The sequence below is a fragment of the Elgaria multicarinata genome, chromosome 4 (genome assembly GCF_023053635.1).
Source record: "Elgaria multicarinata webbii isolate HBS135686 ecotype San Diego chromosome 4, rElgMul1.1.pri, whole genome shotgun sequence".
In the NCBI taxonomy this organism is placed as follows: Eukaryota; Metazoa; Chordata; class Lepidosauria; order Squamata; family Anguidae; genus Elgaria; species Elgaria multicarinata.
This window is the reverse complement of record NC_086174.1, coordinates 23,371,774-23,397,463: the sequence shown is the minus strand read 5'-3', so window position 1 is coordinate 23,397,463 and position 25,690 is coordinate 23,371,774. Positions and strand designations below refer to the sequence as shown.

At 45.4% G+C, this 25,690-nt stretch overlaps 1 protein-coding gene across 1 annotated transcript in view; it reads right to left on the bottom strand.

The window, feature by feature from the left end:
- Window positions 1-344: 344 nt before the first annotated feature.
- Window positions 345-25,690, bottom strand: part of STPG4 (sperm-tail PG-rich repeat containing 4) — a 38,091-nt gene continuing 12,745 nt past the window's right edge. The window contains exons 4-7 of the mRNA XM_063123969.1: window positions 24,410-24,474; window positions 22,041-22,089; window positions 1,885-1,989; window positions 345-461 (exon numbers count right to left, since the gene is read on the bottom strand). Coding sequence (XP_062980039.1) covers window positions 345-461; window positions 1,885-1,989; window positions 22,041-22,089; window positions 24,410-24,474 — 336 coding nt within the window. The remainder of the gene's footprint in view (window positions 462-1,884; window positions 1,990-22,040; window positions 22,090-24,409; window positions 24,475-25,690) is intronic.

The window sequence follows — 25,690 nt, the reverse complement described above, 5'->3', positions numbered from 1 at the left end:
ATTTAGCAATCAGGATTCTTTTTTCCTTCCAATGCAGATCTTGCATCTAGCCAAGGTTGTTCTCAGTAAAAGCAGTCAAATTCAGGCAAGTTGTATCAAATGCAGTGGCGGACAACCAAACTTAGCCATGGTTAACAACAGGAACGATCTAGGCTGCTAGGGAAGTTTCAGGAACGAAGTGGAACTGGGATGCTGAGTGTAAAGCCTACGGATGTGCATGACACATTGAAACCCAGAGGAATGCAAGTGTGTAGATCAAGAATACGGGATGCAAATCAAGTAGAGAAGTGCCTCTCTCAGAACTGGTGTCCCTACAGTTCAGTACGCTGGCCCCACTCGGCAATCTAAAGCTCAGGAACGTTGCTGAAGAAGATTGTGTGCTCTCGGCCCAGACTGGCAATGGTTCTAGGCTGTTTTGGAGCTTGCTTTGTAGGCCAATAACTTCCTGGTCCAGGTACTTTCTGTACAGAAAGAGAAAGAAAAAAATCTGAGTATCAAGTAAATGGTGGTCGACTTCAATAAAGCAACACAGAGGAGCTGGGACATGCCACTTTGAGGGCTACTTCAACACTTCTGTTAATTCAAGGAGACTGCATTGCCACTTGGTTATCTCTAGAAAATATCTCTAGGGGTTGGACTCGATGGCCTTGTAGGCCCCTTCCAACTTTGCTATTCTATGATTCTATGAAATCATCTCTGTTACCATTTTGACAGTGTTTTCTTTTTAACCCATTCTCAGGTCACCTCTTTCTCAGGTCTCTGTGCCCATAGTTTGCTCTCCCTATATCTACACTTCCACAGATCTCATGCTGGCCGAGTGGCAGCAGTCCAATACATCTTGAAGGCACCATGTCGGGGAAAGCCTGCTGTCTAATGCTTGTTCAGTTATCCTGGTGGCTTTGTACTCATCGGCCAGAAAATTAGGTGGCAGAAGAAGGTTTAGAACAATACTAACCTTATTCAGGCATTCTTACATGGTACCCATGGAGCGAGAGGTGGAACCTACCCACTGGGGCTGCCCAGTACTGCTCCAGGTTTTGGGTGGTTCTTGGGCAAGACACCCTCAATGAGCCTCTTCCCTCAGGGAGTCTTCCTTCTCACTGCCATTGTCACAAGCTGCTCTTGCTTCTCCTCATCTTTCCCATCAATGCTACCACTTGCTTGCTCGACAGGCAAAGAGAGAGCCAGTGAGCAAGTAGGCCGTGGCATCTACAGGTTTTTCTTCTCACCACCATTATTGTCCAGGTGGGTCAGAGCAAGAGGGATGTGAATAAGCCGGTTGCAATGGTGAAGAGGAACAACAACTCCAGGGGGCTCTTGTCAGTTGGCCCCTTCTGGGTTGTGGCCCTCAGCAGAGGCCCAACCATGTCTACCTTGAATGCCATACCTACCCTGCATCTATGGCAACTCCACCTCCAACCTTCCCCTGTTGAGCAGGAAGATTTGATGGAGAATGTGAAGCACATTGTTTTCCCCTCCTGGCCTCCAGTTCCTGATTTCAGGGAAGAGTCCAAGCATGTTCAGCTGAATACACTTAGTCACTTTCTAGGTCAGGAGTTGAGGAATTATATGCCTAAAATCCATACCCACCTACAATCACTGCAGAATGCATTTACAGGAATTGTACCCCCTGCATGGTACAATTTCCTAACTCCTGAATACCTCCTACTGTCTCCATGGATTTCCTCCTATCTCAAAAGAGTGAGGGTAACGGGGTTCCTTCTTCTTTTCTTTTATGGAAGCTGAAAATCTAGGGACTAGGCCTGGAATTTCCCTGAGAGGGGCAGGGTCCCATAGGCTCTTCTTGTGGCTAAGGTCCTGCACTGCAATTGCAAGCATTTCAAACCCACATTGGATTGGCTCATTTCCCAATTTGCAACTCACAGTATGGGCTGGCAACAGCCGTGGTACTTTCGACAGGAAGCTGGATCGTATCGGTGTAGGCGGGCTTTCCTTTATTTCATATTCACCTGGTCCTGGTCCTTCTTTCTACAAAGTAATAAAAGTTTATACTCCCTGGAGGTCCAAATATGCACAAACATGTTCATTATACTGTTATTATTGTTATCTTCACTAAGATCCCAGTCTGTAAGCCAGGGGGGCAGAACCTCTTACACCCAAGGGCCAAATTCCAAATTCAGAGGCGCTCTCAGGGACTGCATTCCACTCATGGGCGGAGCCATAAATCGAAAGGGGCGGTGCCCAAACCCTCAAAATGCCGGCACATTTTAGCTTAAAGTTCTTATTGCCAGCAAATAATTTTACTCATTTATTTATTTATTACATTTCTAATCTGCCCAAAAGCTAATTTTGTCTCGGTGCAACTAAGTCTGGGGGACACATCTCAACTATTTAGAACGGGGGAGGGGAGCAGAAAAACTGGAAACTACTGAACGATTGGTGGTTGGGTGAAAGGAGGTGGGGACAGGAGAAAAGGACATGGCCTCCTGGGTAATCCCACACAGCTAGACAGGGACACCGAGTAAGCCGGTGAAGCTGAAATAGTTGTGCACTGCCGCTACCTTAACCCCAGGGATTTACTGTGAACTGCCCAGAGAGCTTCGGCTATGGGGCAGTCTACAAATGCAATAAATAAAATAAATAAATAAATAAATACTGAATAAAGCTTTGTGGATTGCACAGCAGACCTCTTTCTTATCTCACATCTTTGTGATGGAGCTTAGAATCACGACACTGGATGACAGTGTCAGACCTCACGCCTACAGCAAAACATTATAAAGCCCATGTTGACATGGGTGCTGGTAGTTCTGCTCATTTCCCACTTATTTGCCCCTCAGTCCCTTTACCACAGAGGGGCTCATGAATGCAGCAAATGTGGCTCATGTGTCGTGAATCCCCCCCCCCATCAGAAATTTGCATGTGGCGTGCCCTGCCTGCTCTTTCACATGCCCCGATTGGCTGCCTCTGCCCCTTTCTGCCTCCCCACTGGCAGGAACAGTGCACCTGGGGCCCGCCTTCACACCACACTGACTGGCCCATCAGGGCTGTCTGTCATTTTCTTGGCAGATGGGCTTCCCCTGCTTGTTTGACACAGAGGAGATTAATTGCTATTAAAGCTTGAGCTTTGAACTTTTTCAGACTTTCAAATTTTTCTGCATGTCTACACTGCTCAAGCTTCTGTTTAAAACAAAAATGAGAAAAATTGGTCTAGTGGATCTCAAGTAATAAGCCTTACACTAATGTATTCTTATATAAGACTTGTAAGTTGGCCTTCTGCAGAAAAAACTATGCCTAAAGGGCACAGTCCAGGAAAATCTAGCTATAATCAAATACTACTAAAAGAAACTACCTAGTAATGACAAACTTAAATCCCATTGATTTAGTCAAGACTCCCTTTTGTGGGATTATGTTTTACAGAGAATTAAAAACCATTACCACATTTTCCTTCTTTCATTAGGTATTGATTTCCATCTTAGCCCGTTTTACTGTAGATGTTCCATAAACATATTAGCTATAGACTAAGATTTATCATTAGCGAATTCCTGTGTTTCTTTAGTAATTTTGATGTATTATGATTATTATGTTCTTCTTTTTTGCTGCTGTTATGTTAACTTTATTTTGAAATCAAATAAAACTTCATGGGGAAAACAAAAATCCAAACACGCAACACTCCCCTACTGTTGTACACTGAAGGGGAAAACTGAGAACGGTGGACCAACTGTCTTTCGAGATCCACCGTTGTGAGGCCACCTCCTCCTTCATTACATCTCCCCATTGCCTGGCTCCAGAGGGTCCTAAATCACCTTTCGCCGGAAAGTTCCCCAATTCAGAGCTTCTTGGCCAACATAGGAAGGTGGAATAGAGGAGGGTGGGGCTAGAAGGCACAGGCTCCACCTCATCTGATGCCCCCAGCACACCACTGATTGGTGGAAGATCCAGGACAAATAAAAGGAAGGACTCTCTTCACACAGCACATAGTTAAATTATGGAACTCACTACCACAAGATGTAGTAATGGCCACCCATTTGGATGGCTTTAAAAGGGGGTTGGATAAATTCCTGGAGGAGAAGGCGATCCATGGCTACTAGCCCTGATGACTAGGTGCTACCTCCGGTATCCGAGGCAGTAAGCCTGCGTTCACCAGTTGCCGGGGAACATGGGTGGGAGGGTGCTGTTGCACCATGTCCTGCTTGTTCATCCCTAGCCAATGGCTGGTCGGCCACTGTGTGAACAGAGTGCTGGATTAGATGGACTGCTGGTCTGATCCAGCAGGGCTCTTCTTATGTTCTTATGCCCACCCACCCCTTGGGCTTTTGGAATTGAGCAAAAGGGGGGTGTATACGTCCAGATGGGGCTATTGCATCCTAGAAAGCAATCACATTTCTTTTTACCACAGAAGATCTGGGTAACACTGATCGATTCTGACAGGTTTGCATGCCCCTGAAGTAATTACAGGATATCAGCTTTATCTTGCAAAGAGAAACAAACCAACCTTTTAATATATGAACAACTGACACAGATCTTGTGCTGTCTCATTGCTTTGTAACAAAATCATTTACCCCAGTCCATCTATTTTCAATCACTCAGACAGAGACACAAGTAGCACCAGCATGTCAAGCAACACTTCTATATTATTGTTATAAAGCCAAGATATATATATATATATATATATATATATATATATATATATATTAAAAAAAAACTAGTTATATCCAGTAGATAGGCTTAAGTCAGTCTATTTTCCCCCCTCTCGCGTTCATGTGTTCGCATCTGTCATGTTCCTCCGAGCATAAAAATGATGCTTTTTAACACATTTCAGATTGTGACATCTCATGTGTGAGTGTGCGTGTGTGCGTTTTCTTCACCCTGTGGCAATACAATTTCATTTTGTCTGAAAGAGAGAGAGAGAGAGAGAGAGAGATGTACGAGAGGGGGACTAGGTAGCGATCTCAGGAAATTTCACTTGGGCACAACACAAAGATGATTTTATTTTTTAAAAAAGGCAACTAATGAAACAGCTTTTAAGAAAATGCTCATTGCCTGCAGATGATTTAGAGAGCTCTTGATGAATCATATAAGATGCACCTTAGCTAAAATATCATAAGAAATACACAAAACAAAACAAAAATGGCACATGACGTTGCAGGCATATTGAAAATATAGAACAGCAGTATGCATGAAAAAAGTTTATTTCCCACCCTACTTGTCCCAAAGACATATAAAGCTGGGGTGGGCCCCCAGATGTTGTGGGGGGCCCAGATGTTTTCAGTTACAACGCCTGGTAGCCCTAGGCAGCATAGCCAATGGTGAGGGCACATGTAACTTAGGGTGACCCATATGGAAAGGTGGGCACGGCTCCTGTATCTTTAACAGTTGTATAGCAAAGGGAATTTCTGCAGGTGTCGTTTGTATGCATGCAGCACCTGGTGAAATTGCCTCTTCGTCACAACAGTTAAAGCTGCAGGAGCCCTGCCCTCTTTTGTATCTGGTCACTCTAGTATAACTCCTACAGCTTTAGCTGTTGTGATGAAGAGGGAATTTCACCAGGTGCTGCATGCATGCAAATGACACCAGCTGAAATTCCTTTTTCTATGCAACTGTTAAAGATACAGGAGCCCTGTCATCCTTTTCATATGGTCACCCTAGCAGTAGAGCTTTCAGCAATCTAAAAAGGTCCATAGTTACCCAAATCTTGGTTTCTGGTGGTCCAGTGAAGATCAGTGCTGAAGCAAGAGAGCAGAGTGAAGTGGAGGTCATCTCTTACTCCCTGAGCTTTTATAAAGTTGTCTGGCCCTAATGAGTGGCGGGACAACCATGTTTCAACCAAAAATGGGGTGGTGAGACCACCCATTCACCAATCAGAAGTCAGATGTTTATCAATCTTATGTTTTATGCTACTCGCGGGGAGGAGGGAAGAAGCCGGGACAGGTGGTCCCACGTCCCACGGTCTTGAGACGATCCCGAGACCATGGGAAGAATCGGGTTTTCCCAGGGATTATTAATCCCTGGGAAAACCCATTCTCATCCCTCCTTCCTCTGTGAAGTCCCTGTGCGTCATTTGGACGCACAGGTACTCAGCTGTGACCAGCCCAGATTTTCAGGCTGGTGTAGAAACGGCCTTAGCCCTCTGCAGTTTGAAGTAGCATCTTCCGTCTCCAGTTACCGGTTTTTTTAACCCTTTCAGTGCCAGACTAGATGGAACCTTGGTTTGATCAAGCATAGCTCTTTTTATGTTCTTCTGCTCAAGTTGCCAGATAAGTGGGAGTGGAGTGGATTTAGAGACCAGGTCGAGAAACACACACACACATCACTGCAAGACTGATGATGTGTTGTTTTTTCTGGATCTCTTTTCTTGAACCAACACATCACTACAGGGCTGTGATGTATAGAATGGCCTTAAACCTATCATTGTTATGCAACCTTCTAATTAGGGAATTGCCTTTCTCTGCTTCTCTGGTACATCATAACATCACCAATCTGTATTTTTTCCATAGAAATGTGTCATCAAGTGGAACATACTGTACAACAAAAGACAGGGAGAAGGGATAGCACCACAGTCACATAGCACCTAACAAGCGTTGGTGACCAGAGGTGACAGATCATGACAGTGATTCAGACATGCCTTACACAGGCTGAGCAGAAAAAGCTTTTTGCTCGAATTAGCTACCAATCTTCTGCACTATAAAAGAAGAACAGTTGGCTGATATGGCAAGGAACCCAGGCAGATTGCTAAAAACAGGGAAATGACCTGTGATGGGTGAAAATGTCAGATCTTACTGCTTTCCTCCCCAATAATTAAAAAAAAAAGCTGACCCACAGGTTAATAGTGTTACACCATTGGAGCTTGATTATCCAAGTGGTGAGAACTCCAGGGGTTAAGGCATGACCTTGGGTTTTGATTTTCCTTGGAATGGAGTCACTGCAGGCCTGTGACATTTTTCTAGCTTATGGTTTTCATCACTATATACAGGAGAGCATAGATGGGGAAGTTCACAGCTTCAACACTCGAATTGATACTGCTCCCCCATTAGTTTTCGAGGCTGGCCCTGGGGCTGTAAAGACGCTTCTAGAGATCCATTTTGTTCTCCATCCCTCCACCCTGAGGGTCTTGTCTAGTTTGACCCCAGCTGCAACTACTCAACACTGCTCACGTTTTACACAGACTGAATTAGCATGATCCATATTTACCCAGGAGATCTTCATTGGAGGTCCTTCACTGTGTGTCACTCACCTTCTGAAGTTGAGTGAGTGGCCAACCATTGAGAGGGCTTCTTTGGTTGGGGAACCTTGTTTTTGGAACACTCTGCCCAGGGAGGCTTCCTTGGTGTCTACTCTCTTGCCCTTCTGGTACCAAAGACCTTTTCATTTTCCCAACATCTACTGAATTGTTTTACCTCAGGGATGTCAAATGTCTTTCAGCCCAAGAACCAAATTCAATTTCAGAGAAACTCTTTGGGGCAGCATTCCAGTAGTGGGTGCAGGTGAAGGTAAAGGGGGAAGAACCAAAGGGAAGCAAGGTGGGCCAAGCTTGTGTTGAATCTGTGCTGTCGGTCATGTGGAAAAAGGTAGAAATGGAAATGACATGGTCAATAGGGATGGGTTGAGAATTTTGTGGGTTTCATGTTTTTTTGCTAAGAACTTTCCAAAATTGGCAAATTTCTTTATAAATGGAATCATAGAATCATAGAATAGCAGAGTTGGAAGGAGCCTACAAGGCCATCAAGTCCAACCCACTGCTCAAAACAGGAATCCACTCTAAAGCATCCCTGACAGATGGTTGTCCAGCTGCCTCTTGAAAGCCTCTAGCGTGGGAGAGGCCACAACCTCACCAGGTAACTGATTCCATTGTCGTACTGCTCTAACAGTCAGGATGTTTTTCTTGATGTCCAGCTGGAATCTGGCTTCCTTTAACTTGAGCCCGTTATTCCGTGTCCTGCACTCTGGGAGGATCGAGAAGAGATCCTGGCCCTCCTCTGTGTGACAACCTTTTAAGTATTTGAAGAGTGCTATCATGTCTCCCCTCAATCTTCTCTTCTCCAGGCTAAACATGCCCAGTTGTTTCAGTCTCTCTTCATAGGGCTTTGTTTCCAGACCCCTGAACATCCTGGTTGTCCTCCTCTGAACACGCTCCAGCTTGTCTGCATCCTTCTTGAATTATGGAGCCCAGAACTGGATGCAATACTCTAGATGAGGCCTAACCAGGGCCGAATAGAGAGGAACCAGTACCTCACGTGATTTGGAAGCTATACTATTAATGCAGCCCAAAATAGCATTTATTTTCTTGATATGTTGGCTCATATTCAGCTTGCGATCTACAACAATTCCAAGATCCTTCTTGTTTGTAGTATTGCTTGGCCAAGTATCCCCCATCTTGTAACTGTGCATTTGGTTTCTATTTCCTAAATGTAGAACTTGGCATTTATCCCTATTAAATTTCATTCTGTTGTTTTCAGCCCAGCACTCCAGCCTATCAAGATCACTTTGAAGTTTGTTTCTGTCTTCCAGAGTATTAGCTATCCCACCCAATTTTGTGTCATCTGCAAATTTGATCAGCGTTCCCTGCACCTCCTCGTCCAAATCATTAATAAAAATGTTGAAGAGCACTGGGCCCAGGACTGAGCCCTGAGGTACCCCACTTGTTGCCTCTCCCCAGTTTGAGAAGGTTCCCTTGATAAGTACTCTTTGAGTCCGATTCTGTAGCCAACTGTGAATCCACCTAATAGTTGTTCCATCTAGCCCACTTTTAGTTAGTTTGTTAATCAGAATGTCATGTGGTACTTTGTCAAAAGCTTTGCTGAAGTCAAGATATATGACGTCCACAGCATTCCCACAGTCCACAAGGGAGGTTACCCTATCAAAAAATGAGATCAAATTAGTCTGACAGGACTTGTTCTTGACAAATCCATGTTGGCTTCTAGTGATCACTGCATTGATTTCAAGGTGTTTACAGATTGACTTCTTTATAATCTGCTCCAGAATTTTCCCAGGGATGGAAGTCAGACTGACTGGCCTGTAGTTCCCAGGTTCCTCCTTTTTGCCTTTTTGAAGATAGGGACAACGTTAGCCCTCCTCCAGTCGTCCGGCACCTCACCCGTCTTCCATGATTTTGCAAAGTAATAGACAAAGGTTCTGAAAGTTCTTCTGCTAACTCCTTCATTACTCTAGGATGCCGTTCATCGGGCCCTGGAGATTTGAACTCATTCAAGGAAATTAGGTGTTCTTTGACCATTTGTTTATCAATCTCAAACTGTAATCCTGCACCCTCAACTTCTGCTTCACTTTTTCCAGGGGGGTCATAGACCCGCTTTTGGGAGAAGACTGAGGCAAAGTAGGAATTGAGCACTTCAGCCTTTTCTTTGTCATCTGTTATCAATTTGCCATCCTCATTAAGCAGTTGAACCACCATTTCTTTCCTCTGTCTTTTACTACTCATGTATCTGAAGAAATCCTTTTTATTGCTTTTAGCATCCCTTGCTAATCTCAGCTCATTCTCAGCTTTAGCCTTCCTGACGCCATTTCAGCATTTCTGCACCACTTGTCTGTACTCTTCTTTTGTAGCCTGGCCTTCCTTCCACTTCCTATATGTATTCTTTTTTGTTTTCAGGTCATCTCTAAGCTTTTTGTGGAGCCACATTGGTTTCCTCTGTTGTCTTCTATCTTTTCTCCTTGTTGGAATTGTTTGTAACTGTGCCTTTAAAATTTCCTTTTTTAAATACTCCCACCCATCCTGCACTCCTTTTCTCATTAGGCTCATTTGCCATGGGACCTTACTTATCATAGTTCTGAGTTTATTAAAATCAGCTTTCCTAAAATCCAGAGTACGTGTATGGCTACGCTCAACTTTTGTCTCCTTCATAATCAGGAATTCAAGTATGATGTGGTCACTTTCCCCCAGAGTTCCCGTAACTGCCACTTTATCCACTAAGTCATCCCTATTGGTCAATATCAAGCCAAGGATTGCCGATCCTCTAGTTCCTTCCTCCACTTTCTGTAGGAGAAAGTTATCACCCACACATGTCAGGAATTTCTTGGAAGGGCCGCTTTTGGCAGTATTTGTCTCCCAAAAGATATCAGGGTAATTAAAGTCCCCCATCACTACTACATCACACTTCCTTGAATCACTGGCAATTTGTTTCTCAAAAGTTTCATCCTCGTCTTTTCCTTGATTGGGTGGTCGGTAGTAGACTCCGATTATCATGTTCTTTTTATTCCTTGCCCCATTTATTTTAATCCAGATGCTCTCGATGGGGCTCCCAGTCTGATCTGCCTGTATTTCTGTGCAGGGATAGGTATTTTTAGTACAACTCCACCTCCCTTTCTATTTCTTCTGTTCTTTTTGAACAAGTTATATCCTTCAATTGCTATATTCCAATGTAGGTAAAAAAGAATGTGGGAGAAACAGAACTGACAGATTTGTCCAGCCAGGTCCAAGTCTTTGAGCATCTCTACGTTAAAGGGAAATCGCGTTGCCTTTGTGCTTCCTGTTTCTTTTGTGCAATTGTTATGAGCTGCAATATATGGGTGGAGAGAAGCAACCATGTGGTTTGAATTGAATACTTCTCCCCTAAGTGTACTCCATTCACTTCCATTGAGTCAGTGCTATCCAGTCATGGAAAATTCCACTTTTTCTGGATATTACCGTATAATCTGCGGTTCTTTTCATAGCGAGATTTCCAGGGGATAGTGCAGGAGATGTCCTGGTGTTTGCCGACATCATGTAATGGACCCGCAAGCTTCCATGAATGGTCAATCACAAGCATGAAACAAATTACTAATTTAGAGGAGCCCTTCGAGTGCTTAGCTCTTCAAAATCTGGGTCTGAACCCCATTGCACTCAACCACTTTTGCTGTGCTTAATTTGGGTTGCCTCCTCTTTTGGTCTGTTAGACTCTTCATCTTTAATAGCTATCTGGCAGGCAGGTACAACATGGTCCTCTCTGTACTGGAAATAGCATTACCTACTGACTTTGACCTGTGCAGATAGTCGAGAATATTGTTTGGTCTATTGTTTTGCTAAGAACTTAACAACTTTTCCAAATTCTTCCATCTCCCTAATCGGGATGGTGCTTTTGAAGTCTTACAAAGGGTGATACCAGGGTGGGGGTGGGGAAAAACTTGCAATAGCTGATCAGAATTTATTTTGAAGGAACAGCAAAGGATTGTGTGTAACATGAATTCTCTGAGGATGTTCTTTGGCTTTTAAATAGATGTTAACCTTTTATTTGAAAATCCTCAAGGATCTCATTAACGTCCCTGTGCCAGGTGGCCTTCTGTGATAGAAGAGACGTTCCATGTAAACAACAGCTCCTCAAATGAGTTATTGATACAGCTGTTGTCCAATATTTTGCAACAAATGAGCTGTAACCAACATCTTAACGTTTGCCTGCCTCAGAGCAGAAGCAGGCCATCACCTGCAAAGTTGTGTGCTTTGCAGGTGACAACCAAGGCCGCCTGCCGTTGTTGGTCTGGCAATGGGTTTGCACATCTGGTTTGCTTTGTTATAAACAAAATGTTTTGGAGATGGGATGGTGGCTCTGCATACAGGGATTCTTGATGGATACCTGTGCAATGTATCCCCTGTTCACCAGGGATGTATCTGGTCAAGAGGGCAGGGCTCCTGCAGCTTTAACTATTGTGATGAAGAGGGAATTTCACCAGGTGCTGCATGCATACAAATGACACCTGCTGAATTTCCCTTTTCTATTCAACTGTTAAATCTACAGGAGCCCTGTCCTCTTTTCCATATGGTCACCCTAACTGTGCCTGCTGGACATGCTGTAGAGATTGACTCCTGTCCTGCATTCAGTTAACCCCAAGACTGTATAGTTCTTTTGGCTAAAGATATATTAGAAAAAGATGATAGCTATGCAGAACTTAGGACACACAGCCATGTGTCCTTAGTAGGGGTGTGCACGGACCCCCCGCTCCGCTTCACTTGCAGATCCGCCATTTTTCGGAGCGGGTCGCTCCGCCCCGCCCCCGCTCCGCCCACTTCCGCTCCGCTCCGCCCGGAGCTCCGGATCGGATCCGGAGCTCCGTTTTTGCCCCCCCATAGGCTTGCATTGAAAGCTAAAAAAGTAAACAACTTTTTTTCCGTTGAAGTTAGAAACCTCACGTTTGGCACCATGACACCTCATGGGCGTATACACACACACGCCAAGTTTCAAGGCAATCCCATCATCCCCTGATTTTTGGCGAATTTTTGAAAATCGGGCACCCCATTCACACCCCTTGGGATAGCTCCGTCAATTTGCATGTTACAAACCTCAAACTCGGCACCAGGGCAGCTTATCCATGTGTCCACATGCACGCCAAGTTGCAAGCAAATCCCATCATCCCCTGATTTTTGGCGCGGCTCTACCCTCTAACGCACCTCCCATAACCCTAATTCACACCCCTTTAGATAGCTCCGTCAATTTGCACGTTAGAAACCTCAAACTCAGCACCATGATAGCTTATCCACGTGTCCACATGCACGCCAAGTTTCAAGGCAATCCCATCATCCCCTGATTTTTGGGGAATTTATGAAAATCGGGCACCCCATTCACACCCCTTGGGATAGCTCCGTCAATTTGCATGTTAGAAACCTCAAACTCGGCACCAGGAGAGCTTATCCATGTGTCCACATGCACGCCAAGTTGCAAGCAAATCCCATCATCCCCTGATTTTTGGCATGGCTTAACTCACCCCAAATTGTCCCATTCTACAACTACGTCAATTTGCACGTTAGAAACCTCAAACTCAGCACCATGATAGCTTATCCACGTGTCCACATGCACGCCAAGTTTCAAGGCAATCCCATCATCCCCTGATTTTTGGGGAATTTATGAAAATCGGGCACCCCATTCACACCCCTTGGGATAGCTCCGTCAATTTGCATGTTAGAAACCTCAAACTCGGCACCAGGAGAGCTTATCCATGTGTCCACATGCACGCCAAGTTGCAAGCAAATCCCATCATCCCCTGATTTTTGGCGCGGCTTAAACTTTTTAACTCACCCCAAATCAAGTCCCATTCTACAACTACGTCAATTTGCACGTTAGAAACCTATCCTTTGGTCCCATGACAGCTTACCCATGTGTCCCCATGGACACCAAGTTTCAAGGCAATCCCATCATCCCCTGATGTTAGGGGAACTTTTGAAATTTGAACACTCCAGTATGTCAGGGATTTAAAGTTGCAATTGCAGACAGCTCAATGGGGCCAGTTCCAAGGCAATCCCAACATGCCACGAGATAACCCTAAATCTTCTGGCACATTTGAAAAAGGGATTATTGAATTTGATAAAGTCTAAGTGAGCGCAGGAAGGACTTCTCCCCTTAGTCAAAGCAAGACACATACACCATCGCTGCAAGGCGGGAAGGGGAGAATTATTATTATTATTATTATTTATTTATATAGCACCATCAATGGAAAGCAGGCAGGCAGCATGCATTGTAGTGCCGCAAGGATGGCTTGAGCACTAACGCATAGCAAACCAACCCATAAGTGGGCGCAAAGTGAGGCAAAGATGGCTGGTTGTTTCTTTCTAAGCCAGCAGTTACGCCTTGAGGGGCACAGAGGAGGACGATTGGGAGCAAACCAGGCACCAGGCGGGCAGAGAGGCAGGCAGAGTAGGCGAGGAGTCAGTCCTGGCAGATGCCCCACCACAGCAGCACCCCGGGGGAGGCGGGCAGGCAGGCAGGCAGGCTGCGGGCATTTCTGGGGGCACAAGGAAGTGATGGCTGGTTTCTAAGCCAGCATTGCAGTTAGTCACGCATTGCAAACGCAAACCATCCCAGCGAGTCGGTCACCGAGGAGGACAGGCTAGCAGAGGGGCAGGCAGAGTGACATGTCATAGATCTAGTATTGGGGAGGAGTCAGTCCCGGCAGATGCCCCAACACAGTAGCACCCTGGGTGGGCATTGGAAAACGCCATCTTGTGGGTCAATACTTCCCCCACCCCATGTCCTGCAGGGTTGCCTGCCTAACCCTTGTGGGGATGGGAGATGGAGAGCTTAGAGTGGCAGTGCCAGCAGCAGCCTTCGGCTTTCCCCTGGAACCAGTCGCCTTGCCCGCCTCTTTCCCCAGCAAGATCGCCTGGTGCTGCCTATGAAGATGCATCTTCATGCTGCTGGTTCCATAATGCCCTGTCGATGAACCCCTGCTTAGGCTGAGTTTGCAGTGGCGACAGACAGCAAAGCGGGGATCCGCTCCCAACTCAAAGTGGTCCCACACGATGCTTGTCTTTCGTTTCTGTGGTGACACCACCAATTGCCCGCCTGAGCTCTCTGGTGTTGCCACAGAAACAGGGGTGTGGGATGAGACTGGGGAGAGAGCCTCGGCCTGCTGCTGCTCCTCCTCAGCCCCCACATCCTGGAGGCCCACCGCCTCCTCCTCCTCCCCCCCCTCCACTGTGCTGAGGACCTCGTCTAGGTCCATCAGCGGGCTCGTGGGCTGAAAGGAGAATGAAGGAGTTGGGGATACTCCTCCTCCTCTAATGGCACTGCTGCCACGTGCCTCTTGCAAACGGGCACTTTTCCCATTCCCACCCTCAAAAAGAGAACGCCGGGCACAAGTTGCAGAAGAGAGTGGCTCTGCCTGCTGCTTGTCCTGCTTCTGTTTTGGAGCAGTCAGCCAAGGAGTTGCCCGTTTGAGTTTCACAGGAGGAGAGGAAGCCCTGCTGGCAGACTGAGCCTTGCTGCTTTCAGCACGCCTGCTTTCTCTTTTCATGATGACTAACAAAATATTAATACTACTAATACTATGTATAAGGTACTACTAAGAATATGTATAAGAAGAATATAATATGTTTAAATGTAGGGAAATGGGACAAGAACAATAAAATATACTACTACTAATATGTATGAGAATATACTACTAAGAATATCTACAAGAATATAATAATATGTTTTAGAATATTACTAATAAATGTAGGGAAATGGGACAAGAAATGGGACAACCACTACTATAAGAAGAACAAAATATGAATACTACTACTAATATGTATGAGAATGTATACTAATAGACTACTAAGACTATGTCAAAGAATATAATAATAATATGTTTAAGAATAGGGAAATGGTGTGCGTATGCTTTCCCCAAAATGCTCAATCTGTGGCTGCCTGTTGAACTTGACAAAAGCAGCCCACTCCGTCGAAGTTACACAGAGAAGAAAAAGAGAATCCAATTTTTTTGGTATATTTGGTATATAGAAGATAGAAGGAAACACAATCAGGATTTAAGAGAGGGGAGGGGGAAAAAGAACCAACCACTACTATAAGAAGAACAAAATATGAATACTAATATAATATGTATGAGAATATATACTAATGGACTATGTGAAAGAATATAATAAAATATGTTTAAGAATATAAATGTAGGGAAATGGGACAAAAAGTGTGTGTATGCTTTCAAAAGAAAGCTTTCACAAAAGCAGAACAGTCAGGCTTTAATACAGGGAAGGGGGGGGGCAACCAACCCAACCACACACTCCAAAATTCAAAAATAAAGTTTATATTAAATCAAAGTAAGGGGAAAACACAGGGCAAACTAAGCTACAAGTCAGAAAGAAGCAAACAAACACACACACGCGCCAAACTAAACCTATATTAAATTAATCTATCTCCAAAGCAGGAGCACTAGCTAAGTAAGTGTTCCCTCCACGAACGCCAACCCACAAAGAGACACAAAACAGAAAGTTCTCAGGGTGGGTCTGCCTTAGTCCCCCCTCCAACGCTGGGATTGGAGGAGGATGCTTTCTGAGGAGATGAATTCTCATCAGGATTGGGAGTTGAATGTGCCTGTCATCGCTTCCAAAAAAATAATAATAATAAAAAAAAAAAACCCAAACCCCGATTTTTAAAAAAATATTGCACGTGAACCACAGCACGCAGAAAGTTGAGAGTGGTCTCAAAATGACCCCCATCCACGACTCTCTGTGCACAAGAATTTTCAGAACGATAGCTTAAACCCCCCCCCAGTTATCCCCGATTCTTTCCCTCAATGCAATCCTATGGGCGAAAAGCCGAAACGGAGCCCCGCGGTTGACCCTATTTTTAAAAAACTTCTAGCCCGCGACCCGTACGATGCAGAAAGTTGAGAGTGGTCTCAAAATGACCCCCATCCACGACTCTCTGTGCACAAGAATTTTCAGAACGATAGCTTAAACCCCCCCCCAGTTATCCCCGATTCTTTCCCTCAATGCAATCCTATGGGCGAAAAGCCGAAACGCAGTTTGAGCCCCGCGGTTGACCCGATTTTTAAAAAAATATTGCACGTGAACCACAGCACGCAGAGAGGTGAGAGTGGTCTCAAAATGACCCCCATCCACGACTCTCTGTGCACAAGAATTTCCAGAACGATAGCTTCAAAAACAACGTAGTTATGCGCGATTATTTGCCGCAATGCAATCCTATGGCGAAATGTTTTCAAGATGGCGACCGGAGCGCTCCGACTGAACTCGGAGCTCCGAAAAATGGTCGCTTCTCTTCGCCTTGCTTCTAGGGGGTCCGCGGTCCGCTCCTACTCCGCCTCTGGGTAAGGCGGAGCAGGCCAATCCGCTACTGCTTCTACGCTCCTAATCGGAGCGGAGCACATCCCTAGTCCTTAGTTAAATTCGAAAGAAAAAAAAACCGGGTTCCACTATTGAAAAGAGGAATTGGGTGTGTGGTGATTCTAACCTTAATAAAACTGAAAAGGTTTCACCAATCTTCCTGAAATTTATGTATGCCAGAAAGAAATGCCTATTTTACATGACCTGAATTTTTCAGGGAGTTTGGTTAAAGACTGAGGGAGAAAGGTCAGTTAACAGAAAAAAACAAAAGAACACTCGCTCACGCAGAAGTGTTTCTGAAGAAGTGTTGGCAACCTTTTGTGACCAGCTCTGGTCAGGCCAGGATGGCCGCCATGTGTTAACCATTGTCGTTGTTTATCATCAGTTTCCCACAATCCCAACGGTCACCTCTGCATATCCTCCATCCTGTTCTCATGGTTCATCTGCTTTGGGAGAATGAGAATTTCACTTGCACTTTCTCCCTCCTTACGGAGGATGTGGCATTAAGGCTTGTGAGCCTTAACTCCCAATTTCCCTGATTTTGGGTAGTTGGTTGAAAGCTGTAGAGCCTTAACATTGTTTTGTAAACCGTAGGGTTTTGTTTGTTTGTTTAAAGAATCTATATATCAATCAATGCAATGTGAGATGTGTATTGCTTTGTAGTGCCTTAATATTCCAATGCACTTGAATTGGGCATGCAGAATCTATGGCCCATAAGCTGCCTGTGGGCCTTGATTGTGCTCCCCAATGGATGCCCTGAACCCCCCCCCCCCCGCCATCAAATTCCCACCGCCAGCAACCACATGACTCTTTCCTGGCTGGTAGCAACCGTAAGGAAAGACCAGTCAGTATCAGAGTTGCCAGAGGGTGGGGTGGGGGAGGGGAGGGAAAGAAAGCTCCCCACTCCCTGCCCCAGAGACCCTCATAGGGATTACTTTTCCCCTGCCTCCAGTGAGGAAAGAGCAATCTATATCAGGATAGCTGGTGTGTGTGTGTGTGTGTGTGTGTCCATGCATGCACACATTAAGAAATCCATTTTCTTTCTCTGTCCAGGGAGCTTGCAAAGTTCTGTTCTGAGCCTGCACGTATTTGTGAGGCCATCTGTGTGTATGATCAAGACCCGTCCTGGGCTTCAAGGCCGCAGCAGCACTCTCACTAATTGGGCTGATCGAGTTCAGGTGAGTGATTGTGAGAACGTTCTGCCCACTCCAGAAAGCCTGAGACGACTGTTTCCGTTAGCTAGGGTGACCCTATGAAAAGGAGGACAAGGCTCCTGTATCTTTAACAGTTTATTAGGGTGACCATATGAAAAGGAGGACAGGGCTCCTGTATCTTTAACAGTTGCATAGAAAAGGGAATTTCAGCAGGTGTTATTTGTATATATGGGGAACCTGGTGAAATTCCTTCTTCATCACCACAGTTAAAGGTGCAGGAGCTATACTAGAGTGACCAGATTTAAAAGAGGGCAGGGCACCTGCAGCTTTAACTGTTGTGATGAAGAGAAAATTTCCCCAGGTTCCCCATATATACAAATGACACCTGCTGAAATTCCCTTTTCAATGCAACTGTTAAAGATACAGGAGCCCTGTCCTCCTTTTCATATGGTCACCCTAGTTGTATTCAAAAGGAATTTTCAGCAGGTGTCATTTGTATATATGGGGAACCTGGTGAAATTTCCTCTTCATCACAATGGTTGCAGGTGCCCTGCCCTCTTTTAAGTCTGGTCACTCTAGTATAGCTCCTGCAGCTTTAACTGCTGTGATGAAGAGGGAATTTCACCAGGTTTTCCATATATACAAATGGCACCTGGTGAAATTCGCTTTTCTATACAACCGTTAAATATATAGGAACCCTGTCCTCCTTTTCATATGGCCACCCTAAGTAAGCTTGTGATTGGCTGATAAGAATCACCTTAGCTTTGCTAATGGTTCTGGGGTATAAAACCAGGCTGGGGATGAAGGCTAGGGCTGCCCAGTCTAAGAACACTTCCTGATGTTACCTATGAGAGGAATGGTAGTAGGACAGAATCCCAGACAGGACGTACTTCATTACAAGAAGTACTTCCTGTTACAAGGGTTTTATTTTGATCTACTGTCACTGTTTGAACATAAAAATAGCCGCCGTCAACACCACCCAGTGCCAATATGACTGGTCTTTATGGACCAGCATAGGTCCGAATGAGAATTGCCCTTTTTCACCACCAACCATGCCGCTTGTAAATCACTGTTGCTCTGAATTAGCATACCAATAATTTGCTATTAGCTATCTAAAAAGGAGGACAGGGCTCCTGTATCTTTAACAGTTGCATAGAAAAGGGAATTTCAACAGGTGTCATTTGTATATATGGAGAACCTGGTGAAATTCCCTCTTCATCACAACAGTTAAAGCTGCAGGAGCTATATTAGAGTGACCAGATTTAAAAGATGGCAGGGCACCTGCAGCTTTAACTGGTGGGATGAAGAGGAAATTTCACCAGGTTCTCCATATATACAAATGACACCTGATGTCCTTTTCAATACAACTGTTAAAGATACAGGAGCCCTGTCCTCCTTTTCATATGGTCACCCTAGGCTAGGGATGGGCGATGTGCAAGTTTGTCTCCGGACATCCTCTCACCACTCGCCTCACGTCTGATTCATAGGAACATAGGAAGCTGCCTTACACTGAGTCAACCATTGGTCCGTTGAGCCCAGTATTGTCAACACTGACTGGCAGTGGCTCTCCAGAGTTTCAGGCAGGATTCTTTCCTCACCCTAGTTGGAGAAGCCAGGGATCGAACCAGGGACCTTCTGCATGCAAAGCAGGTGTTCTATCACACTGAGCTACAGCCCCTTCCAAGGTCTTCTGGATAATTCTGTGTTGAAATTCAAGGTCTTCTGGATAATTTCTGATTGTGTTGAAGTGACAGCTTCGGGGACATGACTGATTTGTCTTTGGGGGAGATTCATATGGTCTGTGCTCCCTTTTCAGTGCCTTCAGGATCAAGCCATTTATCAAGATTATGATAGGCTGACTCATAGGCTATCCAGCTGATACACTTGCTTAATATTGATGACAAGATCTCAGTACTTCCTCATAGCCTCTGCTCCTGAATCCTGGTTATTATTAACTGGAGGCACAGATGCATCAATAATGTCAGCGGGCTTGTTCTTCCTGTCCGTATCTGGACAATCGCAATCAACACATCCATCAAGTACGAAATGTGTGGCCCTGGGTGTCTTGTAACTAGGATGCTCAAACTCTTATGAAGGCTAGAACTTCTAATATGGATTCTCCTGCTCAAGGTCTCTTCTGTCCTTCAACAGTCTTCAGTGGTGTCATGGTAAATTTTGAAGTGAAGGCACACAACATGACGGTCCCCAGAGCCATGCAGCCAAGGAGAGTCCAAACATTCAGGCAGCTGTTTTGACCCGTATCAACAAACCTGTTCTGCAGTTTTTATGTCCACCAGGAGAAGGTATTTTGTAAAGCAAATGGGTCTTACTTGTCCATTTGAGACAAAGCCACCCCAAAATAGTTTCCATCGCAACTGGAAACAGTATACTGTTGCTGGGGAAAATGATTGCCCTCCCCTCATCAGCTACTGTGAGAATTGCAGAACAGAAGGAACAGAGAAATCTGAAGGTGGCAGGTGATGTCAGTGTACCTGCTAATAAAAAAGTTCAGGTGCTGCGTCCCCATCAGCCCTGACTTAACTACACACACACAGAGTATTCTGGCATATGCATTTTCAGTGTTGTGGCAAGCATTTGGTGTTTGGACACCCGAGCCATCCAATGGATTGATTCTGAGGTGGTCCTACATAGATAGATGCTGGGAACACCACTGCTTGAACTGGAATGGGCCCATGCCTAGTGAATTGCCATGCATTGTGGATATATCCTGCCCTCCAAGTCCTCTGTAGGCAGTATCAAAGCCTCTGCATTGGCCAGGTCTCATATAGAGACAAGGAACCTGACCTTCTACCTTTGCCTGGTCAGCAAAGCCATACCTTCTGCTTCCAGGTCAAGGCAGTAGACTCAAGGATTCGAAGCCAGAAGGTCTAAATCAGGGGCGGGAAACTTTTTTCAGCCCAAAGACTGCATCTGGGTCTACAAAACCCCAATGGGGGCCACATGCCAGGGGTGAGCATTGCCTAAACAAAAAGTGGGAGTGGCCAAAAAGTAGGTGGAGCCTAAGCAACATTCTCTATTTCCCCTCCTCTGCCCTCTCCTCCCTCTTTCTCTCTTCCTTGCCTCTCTTTTTTCCCCTCGGTATACTGAAGAAGGGACTGTCTCTTTCTCAGCATGCAGAGAGGAAAATGCCATGATCTGACAATGTGCTGAAGAGATCTCCTTCTTCTCGCATTGCCAGATTGCTGTGGTGAGGGTGTGTGGCCGTGAGAGGGCAGGGCCTGGCAGGGAGAGATGCCTGGCTGGATGGGAAGGCCTGGCAGTCTGGATCCACCATGACGCTAAATTACCCCTTGGCAAATGGGCATCTGTAGTCACTCAGGCCCAGCTCTTCCAGCCTTCACAGAGGCAAGTGGAATACATCAATCTCTCTGTGTTAGTCAAACTCCCAACCAGCTGCCCACGGGAAACCCACAAGGACGGCATGAGTGCAACAGTACCCTCCCGCCCATGTTCCCCAGCAACTGGTGTACACAGGCATATTGCCTCTGATACTGGAGATAACACATAGCCATCAGGACTAGTAGCCATTGATAGCCTTCTCCTGCAGGAATGTGTCTAACTCCCTTTAAAGCCTTTCACATCGATGGCCATCACTATGTTTTGTGATAGCGCTTCCAGAGTTTGACCCTGCACTGTATGAAGACGTACTTCCTTTTATCTGTCCGAAATCTCCAACCAATCGGCTTCATGGGATAACCCCGGGTACAAGTGTGATGGGAAAATGTCTCTCTATCGACTTTCTCCACACCATGCATAATTTTGTACACCTCTATCATGTCCCCACTTACTCCGTATTTCTCCAAGCTAAACAGTCCCAGATGCTATAGCATTTCCTCATCACGATTGCTCCAACCCTTTGAACATTTAAGGGTGGTTTTGGGGGCTGGGTTTTTTTTTGGTATGGTGACCAGAAATAGACCTTTGACCACCATTTTCTGCCTGACATAAATGGCAAAATGGTGCCTTGCCTCCCTCATTCCATGTATAAAAGTGAACTGAACTGATAACTGAATCTTCTGTCAATACAGGCAATGGGACAGCTTCCTCCACTGCACCTGAGGCTTAGGAGAAGTGGGCTTGGGGGGGGGGTACAGAGCCGGTCATATGGCAGACAGCTGTGTCCTTCAGCACCTTGCTGCTGCTCCTTGCACCACAACATATGTTACCAATGGCAGCTTCCTTACTCTGCCTCATTGTAGGGCCAGTCCTGGCTTTAGGATTGGGAAGCATACATGTTGAAGCCTTGGCTCTGGGGTTGGGAAGAATACATATTACCAACTCCATGGAAAATGGATATTTAAGTGCAGGTTTCTTTTCAGTAGTGAGCGGGCCACCAACATCCTTCAATCATTAATGAGTATGATACTTACTGGATCAAAAGTGGGAAACCTTTGAACTGCAGACCGAAACATATAATTCCTACATTTAAAGGAGAGAGAAAGAATGAAAGTAATTGAGTACTTTTGAAAATTAATGGCTTTGGCAACAGTATATTTTTATTTCTGCCTCTCACTGACTTCATTGGATCTTAAGACCAACTCTCTTTTGCATTGTCTGCCTACAGAATATGGGTTCCCTGGTTTTTAAGCTCCTGTATGGATCTGATTTTAACTTGTTTCTTGATTTGTTTCTACCGCTGGAAGGTGCCTAATTTTTATGTTCTCCTGCTTCTACTAATCTAGTTTCATTATATTTATTTTGACTTACTGTTGTTAACCAATTTGAGCTTCTTCTTTTTAATGACTCCTACTTAGCCTGCCACAAAATACCCTGGTCCTTGTAACGTGCTAGAACATATTGCTAGTCCAATGTTGCACAAGGTGGTAATGGTGGCCATCATACTATGTAGTGGTGGTTTTCAATCTGGATGGCTTAAGGATTGAAAATTCATGGAGGGGAAGCTATCAATGGCTACTAGTCCCGATGGCTATATGCCTATTTACACCAGTTGCTGGGCAACATGGGAAGGAGGGTGCTATTGCACTCATGTCCTCCTTGGCCGGACACGGTGTGAACAGAATGCTGGACAAAACAGCCCCTTGATCTGATCCATCGGTTTTGTCTTATGCACTTAAGTTCTTACCGTTCTTGCGGAAGTCGGACTGCTGCACACAGTGCTGTCCATGGTGACACAGCCCTCTTTACCTGTCCCCAACCACTTCCACAACCTCCAAAAGCCCCTTCTGTAGTCCATTCCAGGCATACATGGCATAACAGCCAGTATGGTGCAGGCACTGCCAGTCAGAGTAACCAGTAGATTTCAACCTACTGAGACCTGTAACCCACCTTTAGCCAAAACCTGCATTTTAGGACCCAGTTCTTCATTTTTGTTTTACATTTGTATGGTGGTACAACCCATTTTTTTACAACCCACTTTAGATCAGGCAGGCTAAGACCCCATTAGTCTGTGGGTCCCAACATAAGAACAGCCATCCTGGATCAGATCTGTCTTAATGGAAAAGGCTATTGATGGCTACTAATCCTGATGGCTATGTGCTACCTCCAGTACACCAGTTGCTGGGGAACATGGGTGGGAAGGTGCTGTTGCACTCATGTCCTGCTTGTGTGTTTCCTATGGGCAGCTGCTTGGCCACTGTGTGAACAGAATGCTGGACTAGATGGACCCTTGGTCTGATCCAGCAGGGCTCTTCTTATCTAGTCCATCTGGTCCATCTAGTCCAGCATTCTGTTCACACAGTGGCAACCAGCTACCCACAGGAAACCCACAAGCAGGATATGAGCACAACAGCACCCTCCCACCCATGTTCCCCAACAACTAGTGTATATACTCTTACAGCCTCTGATAATGGAGGTAGCACATAGCCATCAGGACTACTAGCCATTGATTGCCATTTCCTCTAGGAATTTCTCCAATCCCCCTTTAAAGACATCCAAATTGGTGGAGATCACTACACCTTGTGGTAGGGAGTTCCATAGTTTAACTATGCACTGTGTGAAGATGCACTTCCTTTTATCTGCCCTTAACCTTCCACCTGATCAGCTTCATAGGATGACCCTGAGTTCTAGTGTTATGAGAGGGGTAGAAAAATGTCCCCCTATCCACTTTCTCCACACCAGGCATAATTCTGTACACCTCTATCATGTCTCCACTTACTCACCATTTTCTAAGCCAACCAGCCTGTAATTTCCAACTTCCCCCGGATCCCATCTTTAAAATTGGTGCTACGTTGGCCATTCTCCAGTTGAAGATCAATAGAACAGATCACCCCTCCCCAAGCTGGTGCCCTTCAGCTGTGTGTTGGCCTGAAACTTCCATCATCCCCAGCCAGAATGGCCATGCTGGCTGGGGACAATGGGGGTAGAAGTCCAACTGATCTGGAGGACACCAGGTTGGGGGAGGCTGGAATAAGCAATACTGGATTAGATGGACAGATAGTCTGTCCTGGTATAAGTTTGCTACTTACAGTATGTTCCTTGTGAGTTAGAGCACTTTCTCTGATGCTGATCCTTTGCTCACAGCCTCCAAGAAAATGGAGGCCTGGCCTTTGAGCAAGGGCCTTCTTTGAGTAGAAAAAGACATTTTAATTTAAGCCTGTTTCTGGCAATCAACAGCAATCTATCTTGGCTGTTGGCACCAATGCCCTTTGCCCTCTGGCATGGGAAATGCTGCTGCTTGAAATGGGCAGCTCAGAAATGAGGCAAAACAATGGCTTTAAAACAAAGCAGGCAAAAGTAACCAATGCAGACGGAAAAACAAAACGAGAAGGCCTGTACTTACTTGGTTGGCAATGTGGGGACTGGTGGAGGGAAAAGATCATATTGTCCTGGATCAACATCGATAGTCTGTGGAGAATCAAGAGCAGGCAATACAGATGTAAGCAACTTAGCTTTTACAGAATTATTTCAAATGCTTATGCAAAGATTCCCAAGGTAGCCAACAAATTTAAACATCCAACATTTTCCTTAGTGCTATGCCAAAAATTTCTCCCGTACTTTTTTCTGACCATTCTCATTCAGTTTGGCAGAAAAGTTGTTTTTGAAAATAAATTCAATGGTGAAGAAAATTTTGGAGAAATTCTTATGGGTTGGATACAGAGTTTTCTGCTTACTTCACTTAGGAGATGTGCACGTGTTCTTCCCCCCACCCACCCCCATCGTACAATCATCTCTCCAGCAACCTGTAGCCTCCTTGGCTTCCCACACTTCAATTAAAGCCCAAAGGAAGACATCATGAGGTAATTCCTCCCACAGGGCTTCTTCAAATTAGGACGCACAGGCAGCCTGGGCATTGCAAAGTAATGGAGAGACATGTAATAAAAAGAAACACAGCAGCAGCAGCATTGGCCACTTCACAGTTCTTAGAAACGCCACCAAAATCTCTCTATATAAAACGCTTAGGTATGTTTCTGTAAAGGCTTCAGCTGATACAGGTTGCTAAGCAACAGTAACAACTTGTAACATCAGCTGATACAGGTCGCTAAGCCCCTCGCCCGACTCCTCCGGGCTTTCCAAGGCAATCCTACCCCCTTTCTGCCTTTTCGCTCCCCCCCCCCCACGAAGGGGGCAGCGCCACGGTCCGGAGCATCATGGAGGCATGACTGGGGCCTTTGGTGGCCAGGTGGGATGCCGCTTGCCTGCTGTGAGCCAAGGCCCCAGCCTAATCTCATGTGAGCTGGGCGGGCGGCCCAAGGCTGACAGGAACCCCGGGGAGAGGGGGAGAGAATTTCAAGAGGCCATTTATGCACAGCTCTAATTTCTCTACGGAATACCAAAGAACAGCAAATAAAAGTCCAACAATTCACAATTCAACATTCAATTTTTAATGGAAGCTTCAAACTGCCCTGAAAACTGAGAAGGGCCTCTCACTTGGATTATTTCCGAGGGCTGGCAAAGGAAAAATGATGGTTGGATAAAGGCATGAATTCTAAAGGTGAGGTGCCACAACTGAAAAGGCCCTATTTCTTCTTGTCCACCCAGGTTATTTGGAAGACTGTGGGCAGGGTCTCCAAAAAAGATCTTAATGATTGGGCAACTTCATGCAGTAGGAGGTGGCTGTCAA